General features: G+C 35.8%; 1 protein-coding gene across 6 annotated transcripts in view; it reads left to right on the forward strand.

The window, feature by feature from the left end:
- vap (RAS p21 protein activator vap) overlaps nucleotides 1-21,471 on the forward strand; it is a 689,463-nt gene that overhangs the window by 464,917 nt on the left and 203,075 nt on the right. For 3 of the 6 annotated variants that reach the window (XM_090406565.1, XM_090406568.1, XM_090406567.1), the window contains exon 17: nucleotides 17,119-17,133. The exons of the other annotated variants lie outside the window; for them this stretch is intronic. In XM_090406565.1, coding sequence (XP_090262691.1) covers nucleotides 17,119-17,133 — 15 coding nt within the window. The remainder of the gene's footprint in view (nucleotides 1-17,118; nucleotides 17,134-21,471) is intronic. 6 annotated transcript variants of the gene reach the window in all.

Here is a 21,471-nt window from a genome sequence, read left to right on the forward strand (position 1 = left end):
CCATAAACACTATTCAATCACTGTTCAATAGCACATGGAGAAAGCTCTTCTTTAGTGAAAAACTCTTATCACAGTGCAGTACTTAATTTTTAACATTACAGTCACTTAGCTTGCCACATGTTAGTCAAACGAGCGCCTCCAGCTGAATGACACAGGTAAACAGTTGAAACTGGTACACTTAGCTCCCCATAGATAGTGCTATCTGTCACACACAGTGTTTTAAAATTGGCACATATTTTGTATGTCATGCTGGAACCTACTTCGTATAACACTTCTAGCACACACAAAAACATTGCAATACTTAATGAAACACCTGGGTGACTCCTATCTAGGTGGTGGGCATTTGTATGTGGCCTAGGATGTAAACTGGGACCTCTGACAGTTATTGTTTCCCAAATTTTGGGAAGTTTTATGCATCTGTATTTCTTTAAAATAGGTCGATTTCTGAGTGCTACTGAAGATTCCAAAAACAGTCTTTCCTTTTTAAATTTAGTATGGTGGATCATCATGGTTTTCTTCCAGAAGATCCTGTGAATTGTGTCTAACATGCTCTGCAAGGCCAGATTGACAGTAATTATAGATGTAAAATATGTGTCAATCTAAACAGATGGTGGGTGATCTACCTGTCTGTCCGAAGTAGCAGGAACAGGGTACTTTATATACTCCAAGCACTGAGAGAGGAAGGACCTTTTTGAAAGTTTTTCACTTGGTTATACTGTAAATTAATGATTCCAAGAAATTATATTCTCAATTTCATCCATTATCCAAGTATAAGCAAATAAAGTTTGCATGTGTAGTCACTTCACAACTGGGTTAATTGTATATAGAGGCTAATGATTTCAAATCAATTGCCTTGGTATCCCATAATGCAACACACATCCTTACGAACATGTATATAGATTATTTATATACATTATGGAAAGGGCCACTACCCAGACCAGTTGGTACACTTGAATAAAGAATGAAACTGAGAATATAATTTCCTGGCATCTTTAATTTATAGTATAACCAAGCGAAAAAACTTTAAACATCTATCTCTAATCCAGAATATTTTAGAAATAAGGTATGACACCATTTTTGCTACTTGTGTATGGAAATATGACATCTGCATTACTTCAACCTCGGTATCACATCTGGGTCTGCTCCCACTGATGAGACCTCAATAAAAGTCGAAATTTCTTCAACTATCAATGAAGCATGGAGGATTTGAACTTCCAGTCTTAAAATTTAAGCAATATAGCTTCAAAAATTCATAAAATATTGCAAACTAATCACACATGTGCAGATCTTCTCCAGTACTACTTGGGTTTTCATCTTCCCCTGTTTGGAGTTAATGATTATGAAGGTCCAAAAGCAGAGATTCTTCCATTAAAAAAAGTAAAATTTGGTATCAAGAAATCTCTAATCTCTTTCGCTGCGAAGTTCACAGTTGGGTACTGACAACAATATTTTGTTTCATAACTTGATGTGAAGCTCCAAGGGTACTCTAACAGGAAGGATCTTGCTTGGAGAATTGCATATGGTCGCCTTCAAGTAAATGCCATCAAATGGAGGTACTTTAACAAATTAATGAATTAAAATACCATTTATGGAAGTTTAGAAAAAAACATGGATTTGAAACCAGCAATATGACATCCAAATTCTTTATAATATTGTATTGTGGAAATTTTATTTTTCAGTCAGGCATTTTTTTGTATTTAGAAAGAAGCAATTTAAGAGATATCAAATTTATTAGTAGATGGCGTAGACCAGCGTTCCCCGAACTGTGGGCCGTGGTCCCCTTGGGGGCTGCAAGTTTTGTTGAGGGGGGCTGTGAAATAATGAAAACAAATTTAAAATGTTTTAAGACTAAGTAGTTCTTTTCTTAATCTTAAAAGAAACGTATTTAATTTCTATTATTTATTATTTATTTTTTGTTATTTTTTATATTTTAATGTAAAAAATCATACATTGGTGTTGGTTCACAAATTTTGCTTCCTGCATATTTCAGCACTTAATAAATATTAGTAAATATATGCTTATTCATATAGTTTCATTTCAAAGGTATTGAATTTTTGTGATTTCTGGTCAAATTACAAAAAAGCTTACAAATGCAAAATCTTGAATATAAATACAATAAATATTATAATAATATATGCCTCTATTACGATTTTTTTTTCGATGGGGGGGCCGTGAAATATTTTAATTTTTCCAAAGTGGGCCTTTACATCTATAAGTTTGGGAATCACTGGTGTAGACCACCCACGTTATGCAATATTCACCAGGGGGGAGATAAAACTGTCTATTCTTGGTATGAGAGGTTTTTTAAATTGTTCCATCCTCTTAATTCAATGTAGTCTTATAGTCAATTGCAGGGATGACTGGAGAGCAATCCCAGGCAGAGAAGGCCAACTCAAGTCAGTTAACCCAGATGGGGTTAACCACTTCAATTTTCAATTCAGATGAACAACCAAAAAACCAATTGAAACTTCACAGTTTCAATTGGTTTTTTGGTTGTTCATCTATATGAGATTGGTGAAAAAGAAAAACTGATAGCCTGTGGTTATATTATGATATAAAAGAGCTGAGGCCTTTTCTCTCTCTCTCTCTCTCTCATGCTATCTATCTGTCTTTTTTTCTCCTAATACTATCAAGCTCTCTTGTACCCCTATACTAACTACTCTAGGCCTATGAAGAGCAATCCTTTACTTTTTCACCTCAATAAAAGTCGAAACCACTCTGAGTAGTGGACCTTCCCATAATGCATAGCATTATACATGTCCATAAGGATATGTGCATTGCATTATGGAATACTAAGGCAATTGGTTTGATGTGAAGTCATTAGCCTCTCCATATAAGTAACCCAGTTGTGAAGTGACTACACATGCAAACTTTGTTTGTTTACACATGTATAAAGGATGAAACCAAGAATATAATTTCTTGGCATCTTTAATTTTTAGAGGAAGGAGCTTGGTAGAATGGATAAGGGTAGCAAGTTTCCGGTGGGGCTTAAAAGCTGTGTGGAGGTTGTACTTTTTTAAAAAATTAGCTATTTTTTCTGATGTGCCATGGACATCGGGGATGGTGATTACATTTTTGAAATCCTTCTGAAGAGATGGCCTAGAAGTGGGGGAGGAACTGGCATTTTTTTTTAATTCTGTAATCACTGTAGCCATTCGATACGAAGCCATATTGTTCTGAGGCATGGTGGTTGCGGGAAAGTTTGTGTATGTATCTGCCTGCTTGAGTGGGTTTTCTATATACAGTGAAGAAGAAGATGAACACAAATCTCACATCTGAAATCCTGACTATGGTCAATCTGCTCTTGCTGACCATGTATCGAATACACCTCACAGGATCTTCTGGAAGAAAACCACCATTCTCCACCATAGTAAATTTAAAAAGGAAAGACTGTTTTTGGAATCTGCAGTGGCACTCAGAAATCAACCTAATTTAAACAAATATGGATGCCTAAATCTTCCCAAAATTTGGGAAACAATAATCATCAAAGGTCCCAGTTTACATCCTAGGCTGCCTATAAATGCCCATAGAGAGCGCACCACCTAGATAATATTTTAAAGTCACCCGTGTATTTCATTAAGTATTCTGTTGTCTTTGTTTAGGTGTTATCTGTACACCCTGAAGATGTATCGGTGACTGAGACAAAATATTGGAAGCAATAATATAAATTTTTAATCTTTTCCTAGTGCTGTCAATACTCCATTAATCCTCCAACATGATGTTTTCCCAGCACATAAGCCTTTAATTCATGGTGAAGAAATAGCATGCAAAGCAATACAATGCAATAAATCAAAACTATGTTAATCTAGTCAGTTAAATCAGTTGGTCTTTCTAGATATTAAATTCCAGTCGAAAAAAGCCCTGTGTATATACAAACATGCCATTCTTGCACTGCTGAGATTATAGATTGACTTGTTACAATCTGAGCTCAGCAGTCCTCAATCCTGAACTTTGTTCATTCTCTCATACATTTCAGAAGCATCTGCACAAAAAGAATTCCTAAAAATAAAAAAATAAGCGCATCGAAAAATATAACATCATGGGTAAATCTAAATCACAACCACAAATTCAACCACTCCATACAGTACTGAATTTATCTTCAAAAACTCTCAGAGAAGATGCCGTCACCACCTTTAGCCTTAGTCACAATTTGCCTTTGCACCAAAAGAAGTGCCATTGCTCGACCTAATGTACAACATTGAATGCAGAATCAGTCATTTAGCTCTGGAAATAGCCAACAACAGCAGACTTGACATCACCAATATCCTCTCCCAGTTGTCGCCTCCAAAAAGTAATCTATCTTCTGGTCAACTCGCTGCTCTCAGAAAATCATGGAAAGATAAAACTATTGTCATCACCAGAGCGTATAACGATAATGCAACGAAATATAATCAAAAAATGGATATTTTTCTCAAAGATTCCACTATCTACTTCCCAGTATATCACGATCGGGATATAATGGATAGGGTAACAAGAGCTATTTCAAGATCAAAAGGATTGCAGAAGAATATACACTCTGGCATACCGTGATCGGTAAACTCCAAATTTGAGAATCTATTTAAGAAGACATCAGTGCCAGATGAGAGAGAGAAGTTGAAACACAAATGAGGAGCAGAAGCTGCATCAGATGACTTCTGCAAGGTATCAGAAGGCACAGTTTCCACATAAACATGAAGTGTTTTCTGCTATTGGCCTTTGTGAAGTCTGATTTGGATTTGTTGATGGTTGATTTTCATTTATTGCATTCATCAGCATAATGAAGCTGGGTTCTTGTTGCACCTACAGCAAGCTTTTTTTTTTTTTAAGTCACTTAAGCATTACACCTTTCATTGAATCAAGTCTTGGATAGTGTACGGGGGGGGGGGGGTGAAGGCCTTCATACCGTTTAGGGTAAGTTCTGTGACTTGCTGAGAGCTGATATTTGGGTTACAAAAAGGAAGCAGTAGTCGAGACAAGAAGTTGAAAATGGTTGGATGGAAGCCATTTTGTGTATTAGAATACTTGCAGAAGATTGCGACCAAAGTTACCAAGAAGAAAGACTGACTTCTTTCTGGAAGGAGAAGTGATTAAAAAATGGTAAGGATATTGGGGAGTACAAAGATAGATATCAAAAATTTAAGTTGATAGATGTACACGTTGTATTAGATTTGCTTATAGCAGAAACTTCCACATCTCATCCATCTTGGTCATTGGTGTTGGAAAAGGGATACCAGTTGGAGTTATGGGCATTAAAGTTACCCATGAAGATGACTGCGCTCTTTAGATAGCTAAAAATTGCAGAAAGTTGATCTTCAAGGGAAAGAAACTGTAGAGGTCAGCATGGTTTTTGGAATTTATAGAGTAGTAAATACAGTAGATGAATGTTCTTATGATAAGTGATATATGAATTTGTAATGGAACTTGTGCTATTATAGCATTTATTAGACACACATATTCACAAGACTATAGTAATTTTATTACTGCAGATATTTCGACCAAAAAATAACTGGTCAACATCAGTGCCTCACCATAATTTTCCATGGTGTGCAAGATAGGATGCCAGAGGAATGTTTGCCTGGAGGAACGATAGAAAGTGTGGCGATGGCAATTAAGCAGGATGAAAGGGTGGATGGATGATTGTAATGGTGGGTACAAATGACTTGAGAAGCAGTGTAAATCGGGTGGCGAGAGATCTGAGATTCATGCATAAGGTTGTACAAAAGGAAACAGAGAGAGGAAAGATTTTGTGTGTGTGTGTGTGTGTGTGTGTGTGTGTGTGTGTGTGTGTGTGTGTGTGTGTGTGTGTGTGTGTGTGTGTGTGTGTGTGTGTGTGTGTGTGTTGTGGAAGAATGACATTGTGGGATAAAAATGGGAATAGAGTTGACTGATGCAGAGGATATAGTGGAGTCGTCCAATAAGCACTTTATTGGGTATTTCATTCTGAAGAAGTAAGTTTTAATACTAGAGGTGCAAGAGGAGAGTGTGTTCCAAATACCGAGTACCTTGGATGTCATTAAAGCTGTGGGACTGGATGGTATTTCACCATGAGTTTGGAGAGAATGTGCTAAAGAACTTACAGCTCCATTGACCTAGCTTTTCAATGAAAGTCTGGCTACAGGAAAGGTATCCAAGGAATAGAAGGAAGGTGCCATTGCATAAGGGCAGCAGCAGACTCGATGTGTCTAACTAAAGGCCAGTTTGTGTTTCATTAGTAGTTGTTAAGATCTTGGAGAAATTAGTGAGGGACCATATACGGTGTTGTGCAGATGAAGGTAATGTTATCTGTGAGAGTCGACATGGATTTGTTAAGGGGCTCTCTTGCTTTAGTAGTATGATTGCCTTTTATAATAAAGTGACAAGAGCAGTTGATGAGGGAAAGGCATATACTTCAATTTTTTTGGATTTTGCAAAGGCATTTGACAGAGTGCCACATGATAAGCTGTTATTTAAGTTGCAGCATATGGGTTTAGATGTCGAGTTTGCCAACTGAATTCAGGATTTATTGTCTGAGAGGTGTAATGGAGTTGTGTGTGGAGGGGCCAGTATTAAGGAGGCAGAAGGTTACAAGTGGGGTTCCACAGGACTCAGTACTGGGACATGTATTGTTTAACCTTTATATCAATGGATTGCAAGAGAATATTCAGTTGTTTGCAGATGATGTGAAGCTGGGAAGGGTTATTATTAATAGTGCAGATGTGGCAGCCCTGCAAGAAGATTTGAATAAACTAGACAGATCGGCAAATGAATAGTAGTGTCGGTTTAATGCAGCAAAATGTAAAGTCTTGAAGTTTGGGATGCATCGATTGGAGGAGCTGCACTAGAGGTAGTAGGGTAGAGATCTGGGTGTGCTGATTGATAGAAAACTGAAATTCAGGGAACATATTGCAATGGTGGTGAAGGTAACCCAAAGGATTGCTGCAATACTGAGAAGGATGCTGACCTGCAGAGATAAAAGAGTAATCGTTCCATTGTATAAGACCCTGATCAGATCATACTTAGACTATTGTTCTCATATTTGATCCTCAGGATTTGAAGTGGTAAATTAACTATTTAAAAGGTACAGAGATGGATAACAAAGATGGTTTCAGGACTATACAATGTTAGTTATGAGGATCAATTGTGGGAATGTGGACTGCAGAGTTTGGTAGATAGAAGAGGTGATATGATTGAGACTTTTAAACTGCTGAGAGGTAGTTACAGGGTTGACACTAGGGAGTTGTTTCACTTGGTGGAACAGGGGGAAGGAGCGAGGACAAGGGGGCCATCCCATGAAGTTACGAGAGGAAGCTGTGAGCAAGAGGGTGAGGAGTGGTTTCTTTGCATGGAGAGTGGTTGAACTGTAGAATGCATTGCCTGATAGAGTGGTGAGAGCAAGAATGGTCATTGAGTTCAAGGAATGGTATGATAGACTTTGTGTTTTCTAGGAAGGACTTCCCGTGATGAGTCTTTTGACTCCATGTAGGCCTGAATAATTATAATAATAATAATTCAGGGAAGTACTTGCAGAAATATTTCTGGGAACTTTCCAAATGCTGTATCATAATTTTCAACATATTTTTATCAATATTATTAGTCAATATTGCTAATTCATGAAAAGATGGTAAGGATTCTAATTTGCAACTACTAAGCTCAGTCTTACCATAACTGCAGTTTAGCAATCACTGTATTCACTTTTTCTTGCATGTAAAATATAGAATTTTGTTTATCTTTTAAGGACAAATTAAGATTGTTTAAATGAGAAGAGATATCTACTATGTATGCTAATTTTCAAAGCCATTTCCAGTCTTTTTTTTTTTTAAATAACAAAACCTGTGGTGCGTTCATAATTAGAAGAAACACACGTATAAACCACAGTGAAAATTATTTAATTGTAAATATTTCATCCTAAGTATCTTAGGACATCATCAGTTCTGAAGCCCTACTACACAGACCAAACCTAAACCGCAATGACATTCTTACTATTCCTAAAGTTTCCTTTAGGAATAGTAAGAAAGAGCTATTCCTCAATCCCGTCGAGGCTAGCTGGTGAACGGACGAGCTATCGGAGAGCTCCTGAGAGATTTGTGTTTTTTGTTGATTTATTGATGTTTTGGATTCAATTTAATGGACTTAAGTGTGTAATTTTGGTATATTATTGGAGCTTTATTAGCGTGGTTAGTGTTACTAAAGTGTTTTATAACATAATCTATGTCGGGAAGTCTCCGCTAGATGAATTCGTAATGTGTAGTGTTCGTGCAAGCTCCAGATAAGATAAGTATCATTTTCAGTTATCGATACAAATTACTTAATATTGTGTAGTTTTGTTTTGTTTGCCTTGCGTATTTTAGTGCGTCTGTTTTTGGTGTGTTATAACGTATAATTTGACAAAACACGTTGCAAATAAGTATGGCACCTGTGCGAAGCAAAATGGCGGCCAGTAATGATGATTCGCCATCGTTATCAAAGAATGGTAGCATAAAAGAAATGAGTCAGTGTACTAGCTGTGAAATGTAAGGTTTGCGGAGTGTGGTTAGATGATGATAAAGGATTGAATGTGTGTAGAAAATGTAGGGAGAATGAGGAATTGAAGTGTATTTCGGATCGTGAGTGTGATATTTTTGTCAACCTTCAGAATGAAGGAAATAGGGATATGACAAGAAACGGCAAGGTTGTACATGAAAATTGTGAGAGTGTGAATGATAGTATAAATGGTTTCTCAGAGAATAAAAAAGATGATATAGATGCATTGAGTGAGATCGCGTTGTTGAATAGTGCGATAGAAAGAGCAAAACAGCAGCTAGAGTGCATGAACAAAAGTAGACTGAATGAACCAACCAATAATAAAAGGTATGACAGGAAAAATAGACGTATGAATGTGAACATGAACAAAATGAAGGATAGAGTGCTGTATGGAGACTCGTTAGTACGAGGTGTGTTAGTAGAGGATTTGACAAAATCGTACCAACCTGGTGCGACCATAAAGGATGTAACTGAGTCTATTAGAGAGCAAAAGGAAAGGGTGAAAGAAATGATTGTTGTGGCAGGTACGAATGATTTGAAAGGAGATAAAATGGAAATGATAGAAGACCTGAATGAATTGTTTGAGGTAGCAAAAGAAAAGAGTGAGAGAGTTAGAATGATTAGTCTTTTGCCACGGTATGACAGTGAAATGTTTAAAAGGAGGGCCATAATTGCGAATGACTTTATGCGTGGGTTATGTATGACGAGTGGTGTGGAATTTGTGGATGTGTGGAGTGAGTTTGATGGGCGAAAGGATCTATATAAGATGGATGGCTTGCATTTGAATGGTTACGGTGTAAGAAGACTTGAGAAAGTGTTGCTGAATGTAGTGGATGTGCAAATTCAGGGAAACTAGATTTGTTAAGGGGGGGGGGAGTAGATATACAGTCCTCATGGAGGCAGTTGAATGTAAGAATGAATATAATAGACCAGAGCAAATAAGGACAACAAATCTGAGTGGGATAGTTAATATGAGGCATCAAGGTAGGGTTGGGGCTAATGGGGGTCTTAAATTCATGTACACTAATACTAGGAGTATTAGGAACAAGAAGGAAGAGTTTTTGGCCATGGTTGGCACTTCCAGACCACAGGTTATAGGTATTAGTAAAACATGGCTGACTGTAGATGATATAACTAGTGGGATTGAATGTGATGGGTATAGTGTGTTCAGGAATGACAGAGAGAATAAAATGGGGGGAGGAGTATTGTTGATGATAGCTGATGAGCTCCAGCCAAGGAGAATAGAAGTTGAATTGCAGGATAGAGAAAAGAGCACATTTGAGGCCATTTGATGTGAGATTGTGGCTAGCAGAACAAAATATACAATTGGGTGCTGCTACAGACCAGGTGATGGAAAAGATGGTGGTGACAGTATGCACAAGCAAATAGAAGAAATGGGTGGAAGGAGGGTGATTATTATGGGAGATTTCAACTATGGTCGCATTGATTGGAGTGAGGAGAGGACACACGGGAGGAAGGAACTGGATTTTATGCAGTTATTAAGGGATAACTATCTGCGACAGCATGTAATGGAAAATACTAGGGGTCAGAGAGTGCTTGACCTAGTAATTACATCTGAGGATTTGGCTGTAACAAATATGACCACATTGCCACCAATCGGTGAGAGTGATCATAGGGTCTTAACTTGGGAGGTGGCTAAAGGTGTAGAATTTTCAATTAAGACAGGGTACATGTGGAATTATCGGGCTGGAAAGTATGACAAGCTTAGGAGTTTGATTGGTTCAGTGCCATGGCATGTACAACTGCAAGGACTAGAAGTTGATAGTGCATGGGAGGTAGTTAAGAAGTGCTTGCATGAAGCAATGGCTGACTGTATACCTAGAGTCCGAACAATAAATCAAGTAGGGGTTAAATGGATGAATAACACCATTAAGCTTGAGCTGCAAAAAAAGAAACAACTATGGAGGGAATTTAAGGAGAAGGGTGACCGGCAGGCACATGAACGGTATAAAGCACAGGCCAGAAGGGTGACGAGTGTGGTATGAAAAGCAAAAAAGGATTACAAAAGAACATTGGCCATGCAGGCTAAAGAGAATCCTAAACAGTTTTTTAGATATGTAGCAAGTAAAAGGAAAAATGTACATGGCAGAATGATTTTAAAGAATGCCGATGGTAGGGAGGTAATTGAATCAGTTGAGATAGTTGAGTTACTGAGTGAGCACTTTGCAAAAGTATATCATCCAGGTGGTGACATTGCAGAAACGAATGGACCAGTGGATTGTACGGGAGTTGTGGTTGATGAGGTGGAGGTGAGTTGTCTCTTGCATAACCTCAATGTCAATACATCTGTGGGATTGGATGGTATACCAGCTCGTGTTGTACGAGAAGCAGCTAAAGAATTGTCAGTACCCTTGACCATTTTGTTTAATTTGAGTCTCGGGTCTGGGTTAGTCCCGAGCGGGTGGAAAGAGGGGAAAATAGTTCCACTGCATAAAGGTGGTTCCAAGACTGCTGTTGTAAATTACCGACCGATTAGAATATCAGGAATCATTGTCAAGGTCTTAGAGAAATTAGTCAAGAAAAGAATACAGGATTGGATAGATGAAAATGGGATATTGTATGGGGGACAACATGGTTTTGTGAAGGGTAGATCATGCCTCAGTAACTTGCTCACGTTTTATAACACAGTGACCTCTGAACTGGATAGGGGTAATGGGTTTACAGTGATACTACTGGACCTTGCCAAGGCCTTTGATAGGATACCACATGGAACCCTAATCAGTAAACTGGAGCAGATGGGTATAGATATAGGGTTGGTGAGATGGATAGGAGGGTGGTTGAAGGAGAGATATCAAAGAGTGGTTTGTTCAGGAGTGGAGTCTAAAAGACGTCTTGTGACTAGTGGAGTGCCACAGGGCTCTGTTCTTGGACCACTGCTTTTCAATTTGTTCATCAGTGATATTGGAAAGGATCTGAGAGGAAGTGTTCACTTGTTTGCTGATGATGCAAAGTTGGGTAGAGCAATTGTGAGTGCACAGGATGTCAAAATTTTACAGGATGATTTGGATAGTTTGGAGGACTGGCCTAGGAAAAATGGATGTAAATTTAATGTGGCAAAGTGTAAGGTTATGAACTTTGGGGTGAAAAGAATAGCAGCAGTATATCGCATAGGTGGAACCGTACTCCAGGAGATTGATGAGGCCAGGGATTTGGGAGTGCTGGTGGATAGGGAGTTGAAGTTTAGGGGGCACATTGCAAAAGTAACTAAAACAGCTCACCAAATCACTTGGCTTCTGAAAAATACTTTAACATGCAGAGACGAACAAGTTGTTGTTCCTCTGTATCGAGCCTTGATAAGACCCCATCTGGACTTCTGTGCCCAGCTATGGGCACCAGGGTTTCTTCGTGATGGGGAGGAAGTGGAGAGGGTCCAGAGACGAGTGACCAAGATGATAGCAGGTCTGTGGAATGAACCTTATGAGAATAGGTTGAAAATTTGTGGGTTGCAGAAATTGGACGATAGGCGAAGGAGGGGTGATATGATTGAGACATTCAAATTACTGAAGGGTTTTTATAAGATTGATCCAGAAGATATTTTTGAAAATATGACTGGTGGTGGGAGGACTAGGGGCCATGCATGGAAGCTGGGCAAGAGGGTGGTTGACAAGGGTGTTAGAGCTAGGTTCTTTACTTGGAGAGTGGTAAATGAGTGGAATAAGCTTCCAGAGTCTGTTGTGGGTGCTACGACCGTGAATGAGTTCAAGGCAAGGTTTGATAGATACTGTGTGAATGTTGAATAGTTGTTCTTGACATGATGTTAGGGCCTCCCTCGATGAGTCTGTCGACTCCTTGGAGTTTCCCGAAACAACAATAATAATAATAATAATAAAGTTTGGGAAATTATCATACAAAATTGTGTTAAATAATTAACGTTTTTTTTTTACTACTTGAGCACGTTATGCACGTTTTCATGAGATTCTATTGTAATCATGCACCCTAACTGTATGTTATTCCTAATTTTGTTTAAATACTGTACTGATGATGTCCTAAGATACTTAGGATGAAATATTTACAATTAAATAATTTTCACTGTGGTTTATATGTGTGTTTCTTCTAATTATTTCCAGTCATGTAAATATATTTTTAACTGAAAGGATTCATCAAAAAATTTATAGTTCTGCTCAAAGTTCAAACAGTCAATTTAGGACTTTCCCTGCTCACAAACTTCATTAAAAAGAAGTTGAGTATGGTCACTGACCTTTTCATCCAACAATCAAACAAAAAAATCCAACAAAAAAATTTTCACAAAATTTTAGCACCTTCATCTAGCACTTTTTTTTTTTAATGTCTGCCTTTGTGTGTAGTGAGTGTCTTTCTCTGTATACAGTAGTGTTGATTTTGCTTCGGGTGTGCAACAGCCTGAATACATGCAACAAAACCTTCTTTTCTTTCTTTCTTTCTTACTTTTTTCTTTTTCTGAACCAATTTTCAGCAGTGCCTATTCCAACACATAGACTCCAATCCAGTTTATTTTATTGAATTAAATCATCCATAACTTAAATCTTAAACTAGCTTCCACAGTTGTACAACTTGGAATATGTTGGGAAAATAAAAGATCATCATGTACAGTAGATCCCCACTTTTCACTGTTCTGCTCTTTCACTCTTTTCATATATAATCATGATCCTTATATTCACCACATCGTTCATTCTTTCGCTGACCCTCCATGCACTTCTTCTCTCAATTGACTTGCAAAATTTGATTTAAATACTATACTTTTGTATATCCCAGGGTGTTATTTAGCTTTCGCGTGCATTCACAAGTGATATATAGCGCATTATTTACGTTTTTCAGCAGCCAAAATGCATTTGCAAGCTAATAAATAAATGCTAAAGTCTAGTTTTTGCCATTGCTATTGTCCCTAACCTAGCAAATAAGTGTGTGGGGGGTGGGGAACCTTCTTCATTTACCTCATATCTGACAAACGTTAATAGATTTGCAATATCAGGGATTCATCAGCCTGCAGTGTGTTATCGCAGTTCTGTTGGATTGATGACAATAATATTTTCTTTACACTTTTGGCCATTTCTGTGATTCTACAAGAACCATGTTATTTGAGAGCAGAATATGATCTGTGCTTTTACTCTTGATCATCACTTCTGCCATTATTTTAGCAGCAGGTTTTACTAATATTTTGCCAATCATTTCATATGCAACAAAATTCATATTATGAAATATGATTGTGGTAATCATGAGTTTCATATCGAGTTTCATAGAATGAAACTCGATATGAAACTTCCAAAGTTTCATATTTTCACCTGCTGTCACACCATGTATTAGTTTTTAGGAAATTTTTAAGTCTTTACTTCTATTTTTGAAATATTTTGCAGGTGTTTCCATGTACGCTCTATGTTTTATCTAGAAATGGTGCTTTAAGTTAGATGGTTTTATACTTTAATTTGAAGAGTTTCATAACAAACTATGCATACTGAAATAGGCTCTTCTTCATTGTCAATCCATAAAAATCCAAATTTTTGATAATATTCCTCATACTTACAGATATTTTTCACTTTTATTTTATTTTATTTTATTTTTGTAGTTGACTCTGATTTTAAGAAACTTACAGATGGTTAACACTTATTACTTTGATTACGACTATTTGATCCTGATGCATTATGTTCTTTCTCATGATTACCACAATCATTTTCGTTTCCTTTTTTGTTGTGCATTTCAAACATCCAGTTTTTACTCAGTGATTCACATTAAAGGGGAATATACAAAAGAGATTAATATTAATAAAAATTTTAATATAAATTATTAGAATGTACTTTAAAATTTGTTAATACCAACAAAATACCTAAAAAAAAAAAAAAAAAAAAAAAAATTAAAAAAAAAAAGTGAGAGTATTTTCTGTGTGCCAATTACCTATACATAATCTGTGTTATAAACACAAATTAAAATGTATAGTTACACTCAGCAGTGGTGAAATAATCATACAGGATCGTACTCATACAATATAAGATACAAGTGATTACAAAATTTGTTGGAAAGAGTTCTAAACATGTGGTTTGAATTATTTAAACTCTTAATACAAACAGTTCGAACCACACGGTTTGGATATGATCATGCAATCAAACAAATAGCATGATTTCAGCATATCAAGAGATACATTTTGTTTAAAACTTCCTTTAATTTTTCATTAACTTAAAAATCTAATTATAGAACATACCCGCAGTTAGCTGCAATAATATGGTGACAATAAAAGGTGGGGGGGGATAATCAAAATTTTTTAAATAGTGCCACATACTCCCATAGACCTTTTGCACCTCTAGTGATCTGCATATTGCACTTTGGGAAACACTACCTTAGAAGATGGAAAATTATGACTGAACAAGTTTGTGACCTTATATATATATATATATATATATATATATATATATATATATATGTAAGAAGATTGATTTACTCGGTTGATATACATTTTTTTAAAAAATATTGAATGACTAGAAACCAAGAAAAATTAAAACAAAGTTTAATAGCACAACTAGATTCAGCTTATATCAGCCTTCTTCAGGTGCACATTACAAAAGAAATAACCAGTAAAACCTAGAGGAAATAACTGCAGACAACACGGAAAGTTAGTGTATATATATTCAACGTAGAAACGTTGAAGTCTGCACATTCAAAACTACAAATTCTCTCATTGATTTACTCGGTTGATATACAGTTTTTTAAAAAATATTGAATGACTAGAAACCCAGAAAAATGAAAACAAAGTTTAATAGCACAACTAGTTTCAGCTTGTGTCAGCCTTCTTCAGGTGCACATTATAAAAGAAATAACCAGTAAAACCTAGAGGAAATAACTGTAAACAACACAGAAAGTTAGTATATATATATTCAACATAGAAACGTTGAAGTCTGCGCATTCAAAACTGTTCTCTCGTTGGCTTCATTGTTGGGCATATGCATGAATATTAAATCTCGCGAACGCCAGTATTTGATCGTAGCACAATGGCAGTCTGAAAGGTTGTAACTCAATTTGTTGTTGAGATATAGGGGGGTTGAGAATGATTTCTTTTGATTCTATTATCTTTCTTTCTAATTCATCCTGGCAATGGAAAATGTTATCAGACTTGTTCTTGTACTCTCAAAGATAAATTATCTAAAAAGATCGTGGCCTTACTTACTCATTGCATCCAATCAGGATATTTTAAGTTTCAGGACACCATCTATAAACAAAATTTTGGCCTTGCAATGGGTAATCCGTTGTCACCTGTACTTGCAAACATCTATTTAGAAGATCTGGAAGCTAAAGCCATCTCTTCTTATCCTTTAAAACCAAGAATTTGGAAAAGATATATTGATGACATTTTCCTGATTTGGAGCCATGGCCATGAATCTCTCCTGAACTTCCTAGAACATCTAAATAATCAACATCCGAACATAAAATTTACGGGTGAGTTTGAAGCTAATGGTTCTCTTTCTTTTTTGGACATCAAACTGACCCGTTCCTCAGAGAAATTAAAAATCTCGATTTACAGAATAGCTACCCACACCAACAGATATCTCCATGGTCACTCCCATCATTATCCACCTCAAAAGTTTGGAATCATTTCTACACTAGGACATCGTGCCGCTCTCTTCTTGATGATGAGATAGAACTTAATAAAGAATTCAATTTTCTCAGGTCTACTTTTCAACTAAATGGTTATTCACAAAAAACCAAAATCCAAAAATATTTTCCGTTGCAGTGATGAGTTTGAAAGGAAAATCGTGGAGTCCAGGGAAATCCTCCTAAATCCTGAACATTTGAACAGCAATTTGAGTTACAACATCCCTGATAGCCATGCTGCAGTTGTTCAATACTGGCGTTCACGAGAACTTGCAAGCTCACATGCAACAAACAATAGTGTGTTAGATAGAACAACTTGAAAAATACAACTTTTTTGTGTCAATTATGTATTGCATTTTTTGCCTGTAATTCTCAGTTTTTTGTAACTTCAGTTTTTATTACTGTGTTCTACCTTTAGTGGATACCTGAAGAAGGCTGTAAAAGACTGAAACTAGTTGTATCATTTTCATTAAAACTTCATATTTTATCTCGGTTTAAGTCATTAAATATTTATTCTTTAAAAAAAAAATATATATATATGTATATATATTTATATATAGAAAGAGAGCAATTTAGTCGAAAACCATCAATAGGAAACTACTTGATATCTGCACATCTCTTGAGAGAGTACCTTCTAGAACATGATGATGGGTTGCTTATGTTTCAAACAGATCATTATTCATTATATCTTAATGTACAAGTCAGCATTGTTATAATTCTGAGAATAAAAAACAAACAGCAATACAATATTTCTTTTAATTTGCACTTCTTTGTGTTGAAACTGTTGCCAAAATATTCTGTTATTGAAATGAGAAATCATCACACCTTTGTAATTGAATGAATGTGTGTTGTTGATTAAAGCAATCATCAAGTAATTTTAATTGATATGACCAGTCTTGTTATATGTTAGGTATGAACAGTTAAGGGTTAAAATAAAAGTGACTGAAAATTTTGAATTATATTATATAATTTAAGACCTTTCTACTATATATATACTTCATGTAAACTAAGTTCCATTTACTTTATTTTTCATTTTTTTTTTTCTGGGTCAAATAACTAAATCAGAGGAGAATTCAAATGGTATGTGATTTCTTTATATCATATGTCATGTCATATATCATTAGTTAGAAGTCTTCAAGAACTACTAATAAGATTAAAAGAGAGAAAGAAAAAAAGTAAAAAAAATCATGATTATTTCAGTTCTGTCTCATTTTAACTAATAAATGAGGAAATTGCTATCTGAAATGAAAGATAGCCATCCTCTATTATATATATATATATATATTAAACAATGTAATAATGTATAGGTATCGGTGTGTTTTGATAAATGGAATATCTCTTTCTCCTCTCTCACCTTTTTTCATTTTACTTCGCCCTACTAACCATATATTCATTAACTGAAATAGTCCTGATTATATTTACGTGTCATATATATATATATATTCACAGCACTTATTTAAAACTAATCATAAGCCATATGAATGCATAGCATATTGATTGTGTTAATTATGTGTTAATATTGCTAAATCCATATATATATATATATATATATATATATATATATATATATATATATATATATATATATATATATATATATATATATATATATATCCATACACATACATGAACACAAACAAATATAAGGAATCTTTTGTCCATTAAACATACAGGCAGAAAGTTTTCTGATCTGTAGAAACATGTATAACAAATTCCCGTATTTTGTTTATAAGTAATAAACTTGGACTTATATTAGGTCAGTGGTTTTCAGACTTTTCTAAAGAGATAACCCCCCTTTTTTTTAAGAACAAATTCTTACCCCCCCCCAACACTCACTTTTCATAAAACACTGATTTATACACTGCTTAGAAAGAAATCAACAGACACCCCATAGGCATGGTTTAGTGTGCCATGTAAAGAATTGTGTGTTTGTAGTTGGTATAAAGTGTAGCAATATAATACTCCCAAGTCAGTGCAACTGTGTCCAGATGAAAAGGCTATCAGAAGAGAATTGAAAGAGGAATTGTGAAAGGATGCCATGTTGCAGGCCTATCTGTTTAACAAATTGTTGACAAATTGGGTCATCCGAGGTCAACAATCAGTGATACCATACAGAGGTGGAAGTGCAGGGAGTCAACTGCAACTACTATCCTCAGTGGATGACCACACTCACTGAACATGACCATAGGATGCTATGAAGGAGGATAATATGTAAAAACTGCCATTCTTTGGCCTAATAGATTGAATGCAGACTTCCAAATGTCGACTGGAACATTAATCTGCACAAAAAACATTCAGAACCAAACTCACAACATGGGTTTCCAGGACCACAGTATGCAAGCCCCACATTATCCGAACCAACATGCAACACCTTCTTTAGTGGTGCAAAGAGCATGTACAGTGGGAGCTTGGAAAGCCTGCATTATGGAGCAATGAATCACACCTTCTACCGAGCATATGGATAGATGCCCGGTGAATGTCTCTTACCAGAATACATAACCCCCAACTATGAAATTCAGAGGTGGCAGAGTGATGGTGTGGTCCTGTTTTTCGTGGTTTGGCCTCAAATCTCTGTTTGTGATGCCACAAACATTGAACTCTGAGCGGTATCTGAACATTCTGAACAATGCATCCTACTTTGTAGTGTTTGTACAGAACTGACCATTGTATCTTTCAGCAAGTCGATGCACCATGTCATAAAGCTGTTCCTGAACTGCATGGTTTGTGGACATGAATGTTACCACACTTGACTGGCCTCCACACAGCCCTGATCTGAATCCTATTGAACATATATGGGATTAACTGGAGTGTTGGGAAGATCAAGGGATGTTCATTCCACAATAGTCCAGGACCTCATTACATACCTTCAGGAAGAATGGTCTAAAATTCTCATTGATAGCTATTGTATGCTTCTGGAAAGTAGGATTGCTGCAGTCATCGCAGGAAAAGAGGTCTTGCATCATATTAAGGTAGGCAGGTGCCATGCTGTTCATTCCTCACATTGTGGTGTCGACTTCTTTCCAAGTAGTGTAGTTTTCTTAGCATTTATCTTTTTCAAGTAAAACTAAGATATGCTTACAGTTTCTTGTTAGTACACAGTTCTACAACCCAAACTAAAAGTAAAATAGCACAAAAAGATATTTATTTATAAATATTACAACTTGTAATTTCTAACTTAGGATATTGATGAGATGTGCTTTTAATGCTATGTTATATTGAAATAAGTGAATGGAATGTTCAGTACATGCAAGAGTTGTGCCCAAAAATAAACAGTAATATTGACCATTGTTTTGCCTCCCCCCCCCAGGAGGGTGCCACAGTTTGAAAACCACTGCAGTAAAATACAATTAGTGTTGTGCAACATTGCAAATGTGTGAATTATATAACACTAACAAGACTGTCCAGCAGTTCTTCCATAAGTTAATTATCATTATCATGTTATTGTTCTTGTTTATCTATGACATGAAAAACTCATGAATGATTTCATTTCCTTTCATGATTTCAAAAAACTCATGAAAGGAATAATTTCATATAATTTCCTGTATATCATATTTACTAATCTGATTGTTGGCACACCACCCATGGTGGAATCAGACATTTGTTCAGTTTTCTTTTTTGTGTATCTCTTTGAAGTGTAATCTAAATGTGATATTTATCAAAAATCTGCATTTTGTATAACTTTGCATGTATTCTCATGCATCAAACTCCACTTGTTATTAAATTTTGGTAGAAATTTCTGAAAGTGGTCATTGAAATGCTTTATATACTTCATGCAACTTTTATGGTTAATTCTCTCAACATGTAGTTGAGAGAATTAAGAATTTGATCCCCAAATTCTTAAAATGATCTCACATAAAAACAAGGTTTCAAAAAAAAAAAAAAAATGTGAGATATTATGGCACAAAGTGTGAAAACTTTGTGCCATAGTTTTCACACTTTGGTTGCAGAAAGATGTTCTTTGTTTCATTTGTCATGCATTTATCAGATCAAAACTTGATTTTGGGTCTTGAGTATATGCCTCTGCCAAAGACATTACATAATGGTTGGATCCTATCCACCATCAAAAAATTAGAATTGCAACTGGAGCATTTCAGACTTCACCGATTCACAGACTTTATGTCCAAGCAAATGAATCATCATTGTCACTTCAATATCAACAGCTATCTCTATTATATGCAACCATAATAAAATCCCTAGTAGACTACCCCATGTGGCCAGTTACTTTTTTCCCCACAGCAGGAGAACATATATGATACTTATCAAACTGCCGTGCATTTCTTTGGTTTGTGAATGAAAGCATCATTAGAAGCTCTAGATGCGCAGTGTTTATCTATAGAAGCTATAGATAAACACTGCACATATGCTGCTAAACACACTACTACTACTACTACTGTGGCATGCCTGCATATGATTCATACAGTTTTTTGTAGTGTAGATTTAATCCAAACATTCCAACCATACACAGATAGTTCAAAATCAAAGTCATTAGTGGAGTCTGCAGCTGTATTCCCAGACAACATAATATCTAATCAGATCTCATTAGAATGTAACAAGACTGCTGAGTTTGTATGCCATAGAGCTTACATTTTTTTTCCATAGAGCTTACAATAATATCATTTCAATTATATGTAATATAATTGAAATGATATTATTGTTATTATTATTTGGCACCTCCAGGGAGTCCACAGACTCATCGAGGGAGAGTGTACCAACAGCATCGAACGATTGAACTCCTTCCAACTACTAACCACACTCAAACTTGCTTAACTTTTTGCATGCGCCATTAGTAGCAGAGGCTCTACTGATTGACCAACCTTTGCTCGCAAAGGTTGGTCGATATTAAAGGTGCATTATTTATACAGACTTTGCAGACTTCTCTATAGGCATTATGAAGGCTCCATCTGAACTTGTTGGATCCTAAGCAATGTTGGGATTTAGAAAAATAGACTGCTTACTGCAGCTAGGCCAGATCATTTCTCAAGATAGATAAATCTATCCCCTACACTGATTATGTACAGATCATAGGAAAAAATTACTACATTGGCTAGAATTATAAAATAGAGAGAGAGAGAGAGAAGAAGAAAAAAAACTAACAACGTGCTCTATCAGATGAAGCCCACAATTAAGTTATGTCAGTCTAGTTTAGGGACTTGAAAAAGAAGGGACTGTAAAAAGAAGAAGTTGTCTAATCTTTAAAGGTACTTGTGGCATAACTATAAATAACAAATTACATGATAATCACAGTACTTAACTTTAATGAAATGAAAGTACAGATATTTCATACTGAAAATAACAGGGAATCCAAGGTATAGAACAATCATTTTACCAATTAAAAACAGTTGCCACATGCAAAAAATTAATATATTAATAAATAATATTAAAACTATTTTTGAATTTACATAAAACTAGAATCTCCCT

This window comes from Typopeltis vanoorti, chromosome 16 (genome assembly GCF_054136105.1).
Source record: "Typopeltis vanoorti isolate ZY-2024b chromosome 16, IOZ_Tvanoo_1.0, whole genome shotgun sequence".
Classification (NCBI taxonomy): Eukaryota; Metazoa; Arthropoda; class Arachnida; order Uropygi; family Thelyphonidae; genus Typopeltis; species Typopeltis vanoorti.